The following is a 10973-nucleotide window of genomic DNA, read 5'->3' on the forward strand; positions in this document are numbered from 1 at the left end:
TAAAATACTTCAGCATAACTGTTTAGCTAAAACTAGACATGGCGTGACCAACTTCTTAAAATTAAATACTTTGCAGCCTGGTATCTGATTTCTACATTTTTGCCTAGCCATTTTGTAGTCGAGGTATCATCCACTCGAAGCACTTTTTGATAACACAAAGTCCACCTTCAGCCACATACTTCATCGCTGCTTCAAACATAATGGGTGGTTCTGCAAGAGAGTATTCATTACAATAAATTGAAACTCTCCAAGTTCTAGCCTCTCGTTCCTATCCCCTATCAACGTTTTCCAATATTTCTGTTGACTTACTAATTTTCAAGACTAACAGATTTTCGTCGTTCTTCATATATTTTGTTAATTTTACAGTTTTCGTATTGTCTGTTTCCTCATTATCAGTATGTGGCACCGGGTGTAAACATATATAATGTTGGCTAAGAGTCGGCTACATTTCAGCTCTAAGTAGCATAAATAGGTCTTTAGTTTAGTCATCGCACGATGTGGCGCAGTTGCTAAAACCACAGGGCTTGCCTTTAGGATGAGATAGGTTCATATTCCAATTTGGCCATCTAGACTTAGGTTTCCCGTGGCCTCTAGCTGCAGCCATTCGTCTGAACATCAATAAGTCAGCTGTGACCGATATCAAGCCACCTCCATTAGTTACTAGAGACTCGAGCCATGTATGTGGACTTGCTCTTGGACTACATTCACCTCTTCCTTTGTGGTCACAGTCGACGGCCTGGTCTGCTCTTGCTTTCTTGTACTAGGTCAGAGAAATATGGTAAGAGATTTTGCAGTTGCACTCTTATACTGTGTTTCGCGTTCAGTTCATAGAGTGTCATTGCAGCGAACGTACACAGATCTCATAAACTTCACTTAGGTAGAGTTACTTATTCATATCCTTGACGTAACTGCTGTGTTAAATAGAATAAATTAAGGATAACTCCTTAATTTTTACTGCTATTGCAGTAAAAATTAAGGAGTTAGCAATAATTTTACGAGATCGCTTCGTGTGAATCTTTCATCAGTATACTTTACGGGTTTTATCTGAAATTTAAGTGTTCTCAATAATCGTGGTTATTTCTAAGTGGTAACCAGGAACTGTATGCAATTCAAATTCCAGTTTCGTCTTTATATAGATACCTGACTTCTCTAGCCTTGTTCTAATAATTTAGTCAACTTTTCCTTAATTATATCGATGAATTATACATTGTCTTCTATGCTACTATGTATCAGTATATCAATTACCTTTTTTTAAAGACATATACACTGATGAGCCAAAACATGATTACCACCTATTAGCCGGCCGGGTGGCCGAGCGGTTCTAGGCGCTTCAGTCTGGAACCGCGCGAAAGCTACGGTCGAGGGTTCGAATCCTGCCTCGGGCATGGATGTGTGTGGTGTCCTTGGATTAGTTGGGTTTCAGTAGTTCTAAGTTCTAGGGGACTGATGACCTCAGAAGTTAAGTCCCATAGTGCTCAGAGCCATTTGAACCACCTATTAAATAGTGTGTTGTTCCACCTCTGGCACGCAATAAAAAGCGTTTCTACGTTGCATAGGTTCGACAAGTCCTTCCTTGACGCAGGTCAAGAAATTCTCGTAAAATATGGGTTGGTGATTTGTGTGGACAGAGCGTTTCAGATTGTAACGCTGGCTTTGTTTCGACCGGTGTGGATTTTTTTAAAAAGATTTTTGAAGTTAGAATTAAAATGTTCACCAAAAAAGACCGCATCACACTGACGACAACAAGAGAATACTAAAGTAATGAAAGCCTGCTTCGTCTAATCACTTCAATTGCTAAAATATCTATTATCTTCATGTAAATGACTGATCAGACCCAGGAGTCGTTGTTGTAGGGCAGAAACGTTTGGTGATTCAAGACCTCGTTAATCTTCAGTTTCAATGCAGCGAAATGATTTGCATGATAGTAACAGTGATAATAGTACTTCGAATAAACGATCGTGCGCCATTGCGTCACCAAACCAGTCACTTTCAACGAATTTCCCAGGCTGAAAGATTAACACAAGCTTTATATATTATTAGTAAAGAGGATCAATCACATTACCAGACAGTAAAAACATCGGTAAGGATATCTCTTATGGTTCAAGTAGGATTACAGAATATAAAAATAAATGACCTCACAGTATGACAGTCCGAACTACAAGGTTTATCCAAATGAAGAAGACTTATCGTACTTCGGTTTTTCTTTAAAAAAAGGATACAATCTAAAATCAGGAAAAGATATTAATTCATCACACAGAGACAAATTCTGTTTCAAGCATAATGGTTCTGTCTCTGACAGCGAAATATGATTTTCTATAAGATGTATTCCATCGGATTCAGATCAGACGAATTTGGTGGCCAAGAAAACAACGGGAATTCACCGTCAAGTTCCTTAGACCGTTGTAACACTATTCCGACAGCGTAACATAGGCAGTTATCTTGCTGGAAGATGCCATCTCTACCGGAGGAAAACCAAGAGTGAAGCGATACAGGTGACCCGCAACAATGTTTAGGTAGTTAATAATTGTCTTGGTGCCTTATATTACTACCACAGGTCCCATGGAAGCCCAATGAATGTCCCCCCACACCATAGTACTAGTCCCAGCAGTCTACGTCAGTAGTGCAATGTATGTTTCGGGCAGCCGTTCGCCATGATGACGACACATAACCATCGACCTTTTGCAGCAAGAAATGTGACCCAGGCAACTCGTTGTCATTGATCCAGGGTCCGATCCCGGTGACCCAGTGCAGTCTAACTGACGATGTCGTTATGGCAACATGGTAACATGGGTGCTGTGAAGTCCCACGTTCAAAACGTCCGCCCCGAACGAATGTAACGTACAATAATGAACAAAATGCGGCAGACAAAGAAAAATAAAATGGATCAGCACGTCTGACTGCCATGCGGTTGGGCGCTGGTTGGCTGCCCGGATAGGTCGGCCCACATCAGAGGCATCAATTAATTTCCGTGTGACTGGTACAAAAATTGTTCAATATGCTGTCCACCAGGCTAAACATGACTGTTATGGGAATTGAGAACACGTCCAATGGTGACCTTGGTTTCATCCGCGAAAAGGATCCGCCGGGGGTAGTCGGGCTCCTCCACCCAATGGTGCAAGAACCACATGCAGAAATGGGCTCGTAACGCAAAATCCTATGGCTGCATTGCCTGTACCATCTGCGGTTACGGGTGTAGTCGCTGCTCAAGCAAAACTAGCCAGACAGTTTCGCGATGCGCATTCAGTTTACTGCTCCGTTTCTGGCACTCGTTGTCGCTGCCTCTTACACTGCTGGTAGTGAAGGTACCCGTCCCCGAGTCCGGCTGGTACTCTGTGGCAAAGAAGCAGTGCGGAGGTATCTGGCGGAGTGGAAAACGCCCCGCATACAACAACTCTTATCGCACCGAGCTTCACCGTACAATAACACAATATAGGCGTATTCTTCAAAATGTAGTTCACCATCGTCGACAACACACCAAAAATGAAATGTACGTACAGCTTACATTTTGTATAGTACATTATGAACAGAACCCACAACCACAAGAGCAAGTACAAAACTCTCTGGACGGGTACAGCAGTACAGTATGAACAAAGACCACAAGAACAGCAGCAGTTACGAATTTCTCCGGGCAAATCACAAACTAAATGGCATGTACACAAATCTGTACTGGGCATGGGAGATGACGTAAGTAATACACTATATGATCGAAAGTATCCGGACACCTCCAAGTTTTTCACGTTAGGTGCATTGTGCTGCCATCTACTGCCAGGTACTCCATATCAGCGACCTCAGTAGCCATTAGACATCGTGAGAGAGTAGAACGGGGCTCTCCGCGGAACTTACAGACTTCGAACGTGGTCAGGTGATTGGGTGTCACTTGTGTCATACGTCTGTACGCGAGATTTCCACACACACTTAAATATCCCTAGGTCCTCTGTTTCCGTTGTGATAATGAAGTGGATACGTGAAGGGCCACGTACAGCACAAAAGCGTACAGGCCGACCTCGTCTGTTGACTGACAGAGACCGTCGACAGTTAAAGAGGTCGTAATGTGTAATAAACAGACATCTATCTAGACAATCACACAGGAATGCCAATCTGCATCAGGATCCACTGCAAATACTATGACAGTTAGGTGAGAGGAGAGAAAACTTGGATTTCGTGGTCGAGCAGCCGCTCATGAGCCACATATCACGCCGGTAAATGCCAAACGACGCTTCGCTTTGTGTAAGGAGCGTAAACGTTGGACGATTGAACAGTGGAGAAACTTTGTGTGGAGTGACGAATCACGGTACACAATGTGGCGATCCGATGGCAGGATGTGGGTGTGGCGAATGCCCGGTGAACATCATCTGCAAGCGTGTGTAGTGCCAACAGTAAATTTCGGAGGCGGTGGTGTTATGGTGTGGTCGCGTTTTTGATGGAGGTGCCTTGCACCCCTTGTTGTTGTGCGTGGCATTATCACCGCACAGGCCTACACTTATGTTTTAAGCACATTCTTGCTTCACACTGTTGAAGAGCAACTCGGGGATGGCGACTGTATCTTTCAATACGATCGACCACTTGTTCATAATGGATGGCCTGTGGTTACACGACAGTAACATCCCCGTGATGGACTGGCCTCCACAGAGTCCTGACCTGAATCCTATAGAACACCTTTGGGATGTTTTGGAACGCCAACTTCGTGTCAGGCCTCGCCGACAGTCATCGATAACTCTCCGCAGTGCATCACTCCGTGAAGAATGGGCTGACGTTCCCCAAGAAACCTTCCAGCACCTGATTGAACGTATGGCTGCGAGAGTGGAAGCTGTCCACAAGGATAGGAGAGGTGGGGGGGGGGGGGGGGGGTCAACACCATACTGAATTCCAGCATTACCGATGGAGGGCGCCGCGAACTTGTAAGTCATTTTCCGCCAGGTGTTAGGATACTTTTGATGACATAGTGGACCTTAGTCAGTGGTACCGAAAAACGGGGATATTCGAACGTGTGTTGTGGAATTTGGATGCAGCGGGTATACTTCCGGATATGAGTTGCTACGCTAACCTTAACCATTTTGGTCGCCACCACAAGTCTTCAGCGTCTGTAAAGCGTATTTAGTTACACACTGTAGAATTACTGCAGAACTTTTCACAGGTAATTTAGTGATCAATTGTAAAGGAACGCACATGAATAATTGACTAAAATAGGTAACTACATGGTAGAATAAGAGCGAGCTTAATTAGTATGAATGTTGGAGGGCTAGAAAATCGCCAACGCACATGAATAATTGACTAAAATAGGTAACTACATGGTAGAATAAGAGCGAGCTTAATTAATATGAATGTTGGAGGGCTAGAAAATCGCCGTATTGCCTGAAAAGTGCTAAGAACTCTTGCTATTTTAATTGGCAAGCTATACAATAAAAGTTTTTTATTCAAATTACATACTCTCAAGAATCAATGGATGGGGATGCATAGTTGTAGCGGGAATAGCATAGCTTAGGGAGACGCAGGTCATATTTTTGTGCCTTTATTTCCAGACAGGCTGAAATTCTTAGCGCACTTAATTAATGTGCTGAGCTCTGCAACAGTCACCAATGGATGTCAGCATCTGGGACCTTATTATGTAATAAACCGCTAGGTATTATCGTATATATGATTAACGGCACGTATGGAGGGAAAGTCTGCAAATTTGCATCGACGGGGCGAATATTTTATTGTACACAAAGTCGAGTCTCCCCTGAACTGCAAATTCCCATCTCTCTATCCATTCTGATGATCTACTTATTTCCTCCCCATATATTCCTCGTCTCATATGTCCTATCATAAACATTGGTCATTACACCCACCTATAAATATTAAATCTCGTTATCACATTGTACTGAACACATTACGTCACTAGCAGGAAGCATTCCCTCCCTAAATTTATCATTACATATTTCAGGTCCTTCCTATACTGTGAAGTGCAGTATTTCCTTTTAAAGTCATGTGGTCTCAATACTCTAAAGCACGGCAACAGTGATTACATGTAGTTTTAACATCGTGGGTGTAAATCCTTTTTTAGTAATTTTAAAATATTTATAAATTTTCAACATTTTTAAAATTTTATATGTGTATTTTAAAAAAGCATGACAGAGTAGCGGATTACTGGACTGCTGCCATCCCACAGTCGCCTGTGAGAGGCGAGGGAATAAAATAACAACAAAGAATAAAACACAAAAATTATGTAATTATTTTTGCTACAGTCAAATTTTAAGCCTCCTTTTCCTAACAGGTAGCTAGATAGTCTGTATCTATGAAAGAGGAAAAAACTGCGGAGTCAGTTTATTACTACACAAGAAATTAAACTGCTTACATGGTTCCTTTAAGTGTATCTTGTGCTTTATTCAACGTTAATCCGAAAGCTATTGAAGGACTGGAGCAGTCTTTCGGTTGTACATTTCATAATATGAAGTGAAATAGAAGAAAAGAAAGAGATTCACCAAAATATTTTATGCGAAGAGTGCTGGCCATCTTCAGTATATTTAAAGAACGACATCATGGGACTACCAAAAGCTGTCGTAATGAATTTGTTTACAAGCAGCTAGCTTCGGTGAGGTGGCAGTCTTCAGTTCGCGGATTAACATTGCATTTAATCTAAGAATCGTTCCATGGTGTCAGATACATAATTGCTTTTCTTAGATACGGCGTCTGTCACATTCGCAGAGGTAATAGACTCAAGTGTATGTGACAGATATTGCCACTAACAAACATTATATATTAGGTGCCAAGGAATATTTCTTCCACTTGATGAAATGTTAGTCCGTGACTTGCAGATGGCCGCTTGACCAAAACTACCCGTCAGTAAGTGTTCACCACAGCAGCTTCTGGTGTTAAATGGCGCACACGTTAGAATGAATTCTTATCAACGAAAACCGAACGAACGAACTTATTCAATTATATATCGAGTAACTGTGCGAATCAAATCGTTGGCCGGCAGACATCTGTCAAAATGTTGCTCAGCTGAGTGAACACGCCAGTTCGGCTGAGTGAACTATCCAATTTGCTCACGTGTATGTCTTCTCTGACACAGTCCATCAAATATTCACATTTATCAAATAATTACTTCCCATTACTGCAGCGAGAGTGCCGACACAAAAAGCAACACCTACATATTTTTGACCATGGGAAGAATTTTACGTAGTTTTATCGTCACTTTAATAGATTGCAGTGCTAGAAAGATTGTAGATTATGTTAATCTATGAATGTTTTCTAACATACCTTCCGTTACCTTACATTTTTACCATATATTTTGAAATTATACACTACTGGCCATTAAAATTGCTACACCAAGAAGAAATGCTGATGATAAACGGGTATACATTGGACAGATATATTATACTAGAACTGAAATATGATTACATTTTCACGCAATTTGGGTGCATTGATCCTGAGAAATCAGTACCCAGAACAACCACCTCTGGCCGTAATAACGGCCTTGATACGCCTGGGAATTGAGTCAAACAGAGCTTGGATGGAGTGTACAGGTACAGCTGCCCATGCAGCTTCAACACGATACCACAGTTCATCAAGAGTAGCGACTGGCGTATTGTGACGAGCGAGTTGCTCGGCCACTGTTGACCAGAGTTTTCAATTGGTGAGAGATCTGGAAAATGTGCTGGCCAGGGCAGCAGTCGAACATTTTCTGCATCAAGAAAGGCCCATACATGACCTGCAACATGCGGTCGTGCATTATCATGCTGAAATGTAAGGTTTTGCAGGTATCGAATGAAGGGTGGAGCCATGGGTCGTAACACATCTGAAATGTAACGTCCACTGTTCAAAGTGCCCTCAATGCGAAAAAGAGGTGACCGAGACGTGTAACCAATGGCACTCCAAACCATCACGCCGGGTGATACGCCATTCGTGTACCCACGTTCGTCGTTGAGTACACCATCGCAGGCGCTCCTGTCTGTGATGCAGCGTCAAGGGTAGCCGCAGCCATGGTCTCCGAGCTGATAGTCCATGCTGCTGGAAACGTCGTCGAACTGTTCGTGCAGATGTTTGTTGTCTTGCAAACGTCCCCTTCTGTTGACTCAGGGATCGAGACGTGGCTGCACGATCCGTTAGTGATACGAGGCCGTTGGGATCCAGCACGGCGTTCCGTATTACCCTCCTGAACCCACCGATTCCATATTTTGCTAACAGTCTTTGGATCTCGACCAACGCGAGCATCAATGTCGCGATACGATAAACCGCAATCGCGATAGGCTACAATCCGACCTTTATCAAAGTCAGAAACATGATGGTACGCATTTCTCCTCCTTTGACGAGGCATCACAACGACGTTTCACCAGGCAACGCCCGTCAACTGCTGTTTGTGTATGAGAAATCGGTTGGAAGCTTTCCTCATGTCAGCACGTTGTAGGTGTCGCCACCGGCGTCAACCCTGTGTGAATGTTCTGAAAGGCTAATCATTTGCATATCACAGCATCTTCTTCCTGGCGGTTAAGTTTCGCGTCTGTAGCACGTCATCTTCGTGGTGTAGCAATTTTAATGGCCAGTAGTGTATATATGGGTTGGACAAAAATATGGAAACACCAAAAACACAACACGTTACCATGCCTACTACGGTGTAGGAAACCAGTTGGCATTTAATATGTCTTCCGGTCACCTTGGACTGGATACATATAGGGACTGTATGGTTTTAAAGAGAATCTTATTCCATTCTTCTTGCAAAATAATAACAAGTTCAGATAACAATGATGGAATTGGATAGCGATCACGCACTGATCTCTTTAAAGTAGACCATAAAGGCTCAGTAATATTGAAATCTGGCGACCGTGGTGGCCAGGGAATATGTGAAAATTCATTCTCGTGCTCACAAAACCAGTCCCGGATAATATAAGGTGTGTGATTAGGGGCCCGGTCGTCTTAGGACACAGCATCACCATGGGGGAACAAACATTGTACCATGGGATGGACCTGATCAACAAGAATGGTCACATAATGCCCGGCAGTATTGCGTCCTTTCATAGCAACCATGGGGCCCACTTAATAACACGGTATGGCTGACCAGCTACATCTACATCTACATTGATACTCCGCAAGCCACCCAACGGTGTGTGGCGGAGGGCACTTTACGTGCCACTGTCATTACCTCCCTTTCCTGTTCCAGTTGCGTATGGTTCGCGGGAAGAACGACTGTTTGAAAGCCTCCGTGCGCGCTCTAATCTCTCTAATTTTACATTCGTGATCTCCTCGGGAGGTATAAGTAGGGGGAAGCAATATATTCGATACCTCATCCAGAAACGCACCCTCTCGAAACCTGGTGAGCAAGCTACACCGCGATGCAGAGCGCCTCTCTTGCAGAGTCTGCCACTTGAGTTTATTAAACATCTCCGTAACGCTATCACGGTTACCAAATAACCCTGTGACGAAACGCGCCGCTCTTCTTTGGATCTTCTCTATCTCCTCCGTCAGACCGATCTGGTACGGATCCCACACTGATGAGCAATACTCAAGTATAGGTCGAACGAGTGTTTTGTAAGCCACCTCCTTTGTTGATGGACTACATTTTCTAAGCACTCTCCCAATGAATCTCAACCTGGTACCCGCCTTACCAACAATTAATTTTATATGATCATTCCACTTCAAATCGTTCCGCACGCATACTCCCAGATATTTTACAGAAGTAACTGCTACCAGTGTTTGTTCCGCTATCATATAATCATACAATAAAGGATCCTTCTTTCTATGTATTCGCAATACATTACATTTGTCTATGTTAAGGGTCAGTTGCCACTCCCTGCACCAAGTGCCTATCCGCTGCAGATCTTCCTGCATTTCACTACAATTTTCTAATGCTGCAACTTCTCTGTATACTACAGCATCATCCGCGAAAAGCCGCATGGAACTTCCGACACTATCTACTAAGTCATTTATATATATTGTGAAAAGCAATGGTCCCATAACACTCCCCTGTGGCACGCCAGAGGTTACTTTAACGTCTGTAGACGTCTCTCGATTGATAACAACATGATGTGTTCTGTTTGCTAAAAACTCTTCAATCCAGCCACACAGCTGGTCTGATATTCCGTAGGCTCTTACTTTGTTTATCAGGCGACAGTGCGGAACTGTATCGAACGCCTTCCGGAAGTCAAGAAAAATAGCATCTACCTGGGAGCCTGTATCTAATATTTTCTGGGTCTCATGAACAAATAAAGCGAGTTGGGTCTCACACGATCGCTGTTTCCGGAATCCATGTTGATTCCTACATAGTAGATTCTGGGTTTCCAGAAATGACATGATACGCGAGCAAAAAACATGTTCTAAAATTCTACAAGAGATCGACGTAAGAGATATAGGTCTATAGTTTTGCGCATCTGCTCGACGACCTTTCTTGAAGACTGGGACTATCTGTGCTCTTTTCCAATCATTTGGAACCCTCCGTTCCTCTAGAGACTTGCGGTACACGGCTGTTAGAAGGGGGGGAAGTTCTTTCGCGCACTCTGTGTAGAATCGAATTGGTATCCCGTCAGGTCCAGTGGACTTTCCTCTATTGAGTGATTACAGTTGCTTTTCTATTCCTTGGACACTTATTTCGATGTCAGCCATTTTTTCGTTTGTGCGAGGATTTAGAGAAGGAACTGCAGTGCGGTCTTCCTCTGTGAAACAGCTTTGGAAAAAGGTGTTTAGTATTTCAGCTTTACGCGTGTCATCCTCTGTTTCAATGCCATCATCATCCCGTAGTGTCTGGATATGCTGTTTCGAGCCACTTACTGATTTAACGTAAGACCAGAACTTCCTAGGATTTTCTGTCAAGTCGGTACATAGAATTTCACTTTCGAATTCAATGAACGCTTCACGCATAGCCCTCCTTACGCTAACTTTGACATCGTTTAGCTTCTGTTTGTCTGAGAGGTTTTGGCTGCGTTTAAACTTGGAGTGGAGCTCTCTTTGCTTTCGCAGTAGTTTCCTAACTTTGTTGTTGTGCCACGGTGGGTTTTTCCCGT

General features: G+C 43.2%; 1 protein-coding gene across 1 annotated transcript in view; it reads right to left on the bottom strand.

Annotated features, from left to right (window-relative positions):
* The window catches only part of LOC124775342, a 170014-nt gene extending 169830 nt beyond the window's left edge, over nucleotides 1-184 (bottom strand). The window contains exon 1 of the mRNA XM_047250177.1: nucleotides 180-184. Within this exon, the coding sequence (XP_047106133.1) occupies nucleotides 180-184 (5 nt within the window). The remainder of the gene's footprint in view (nucleotides 1-179) is intronic.
* Nucleotides 185-10973: the final 10789 nt, after the last annotated feature.

This window comes from Schistocerca piceifrons, chromosome 1, assembly GCF_021461385.2.
Source record: "Schistocerca piceifrons isolate TAMUIC-IGC-003096 chromosome 1, iqSchPice1.1, whole genome shotgun sequence".
NCBI classification, from domain to species: domain Eukaryota; kingdom Metazoa; phylum Arthropoda; class Insecta; order Orthoptera; family Acrididae; genus Schistocerca; species Schistocerca piceifrons.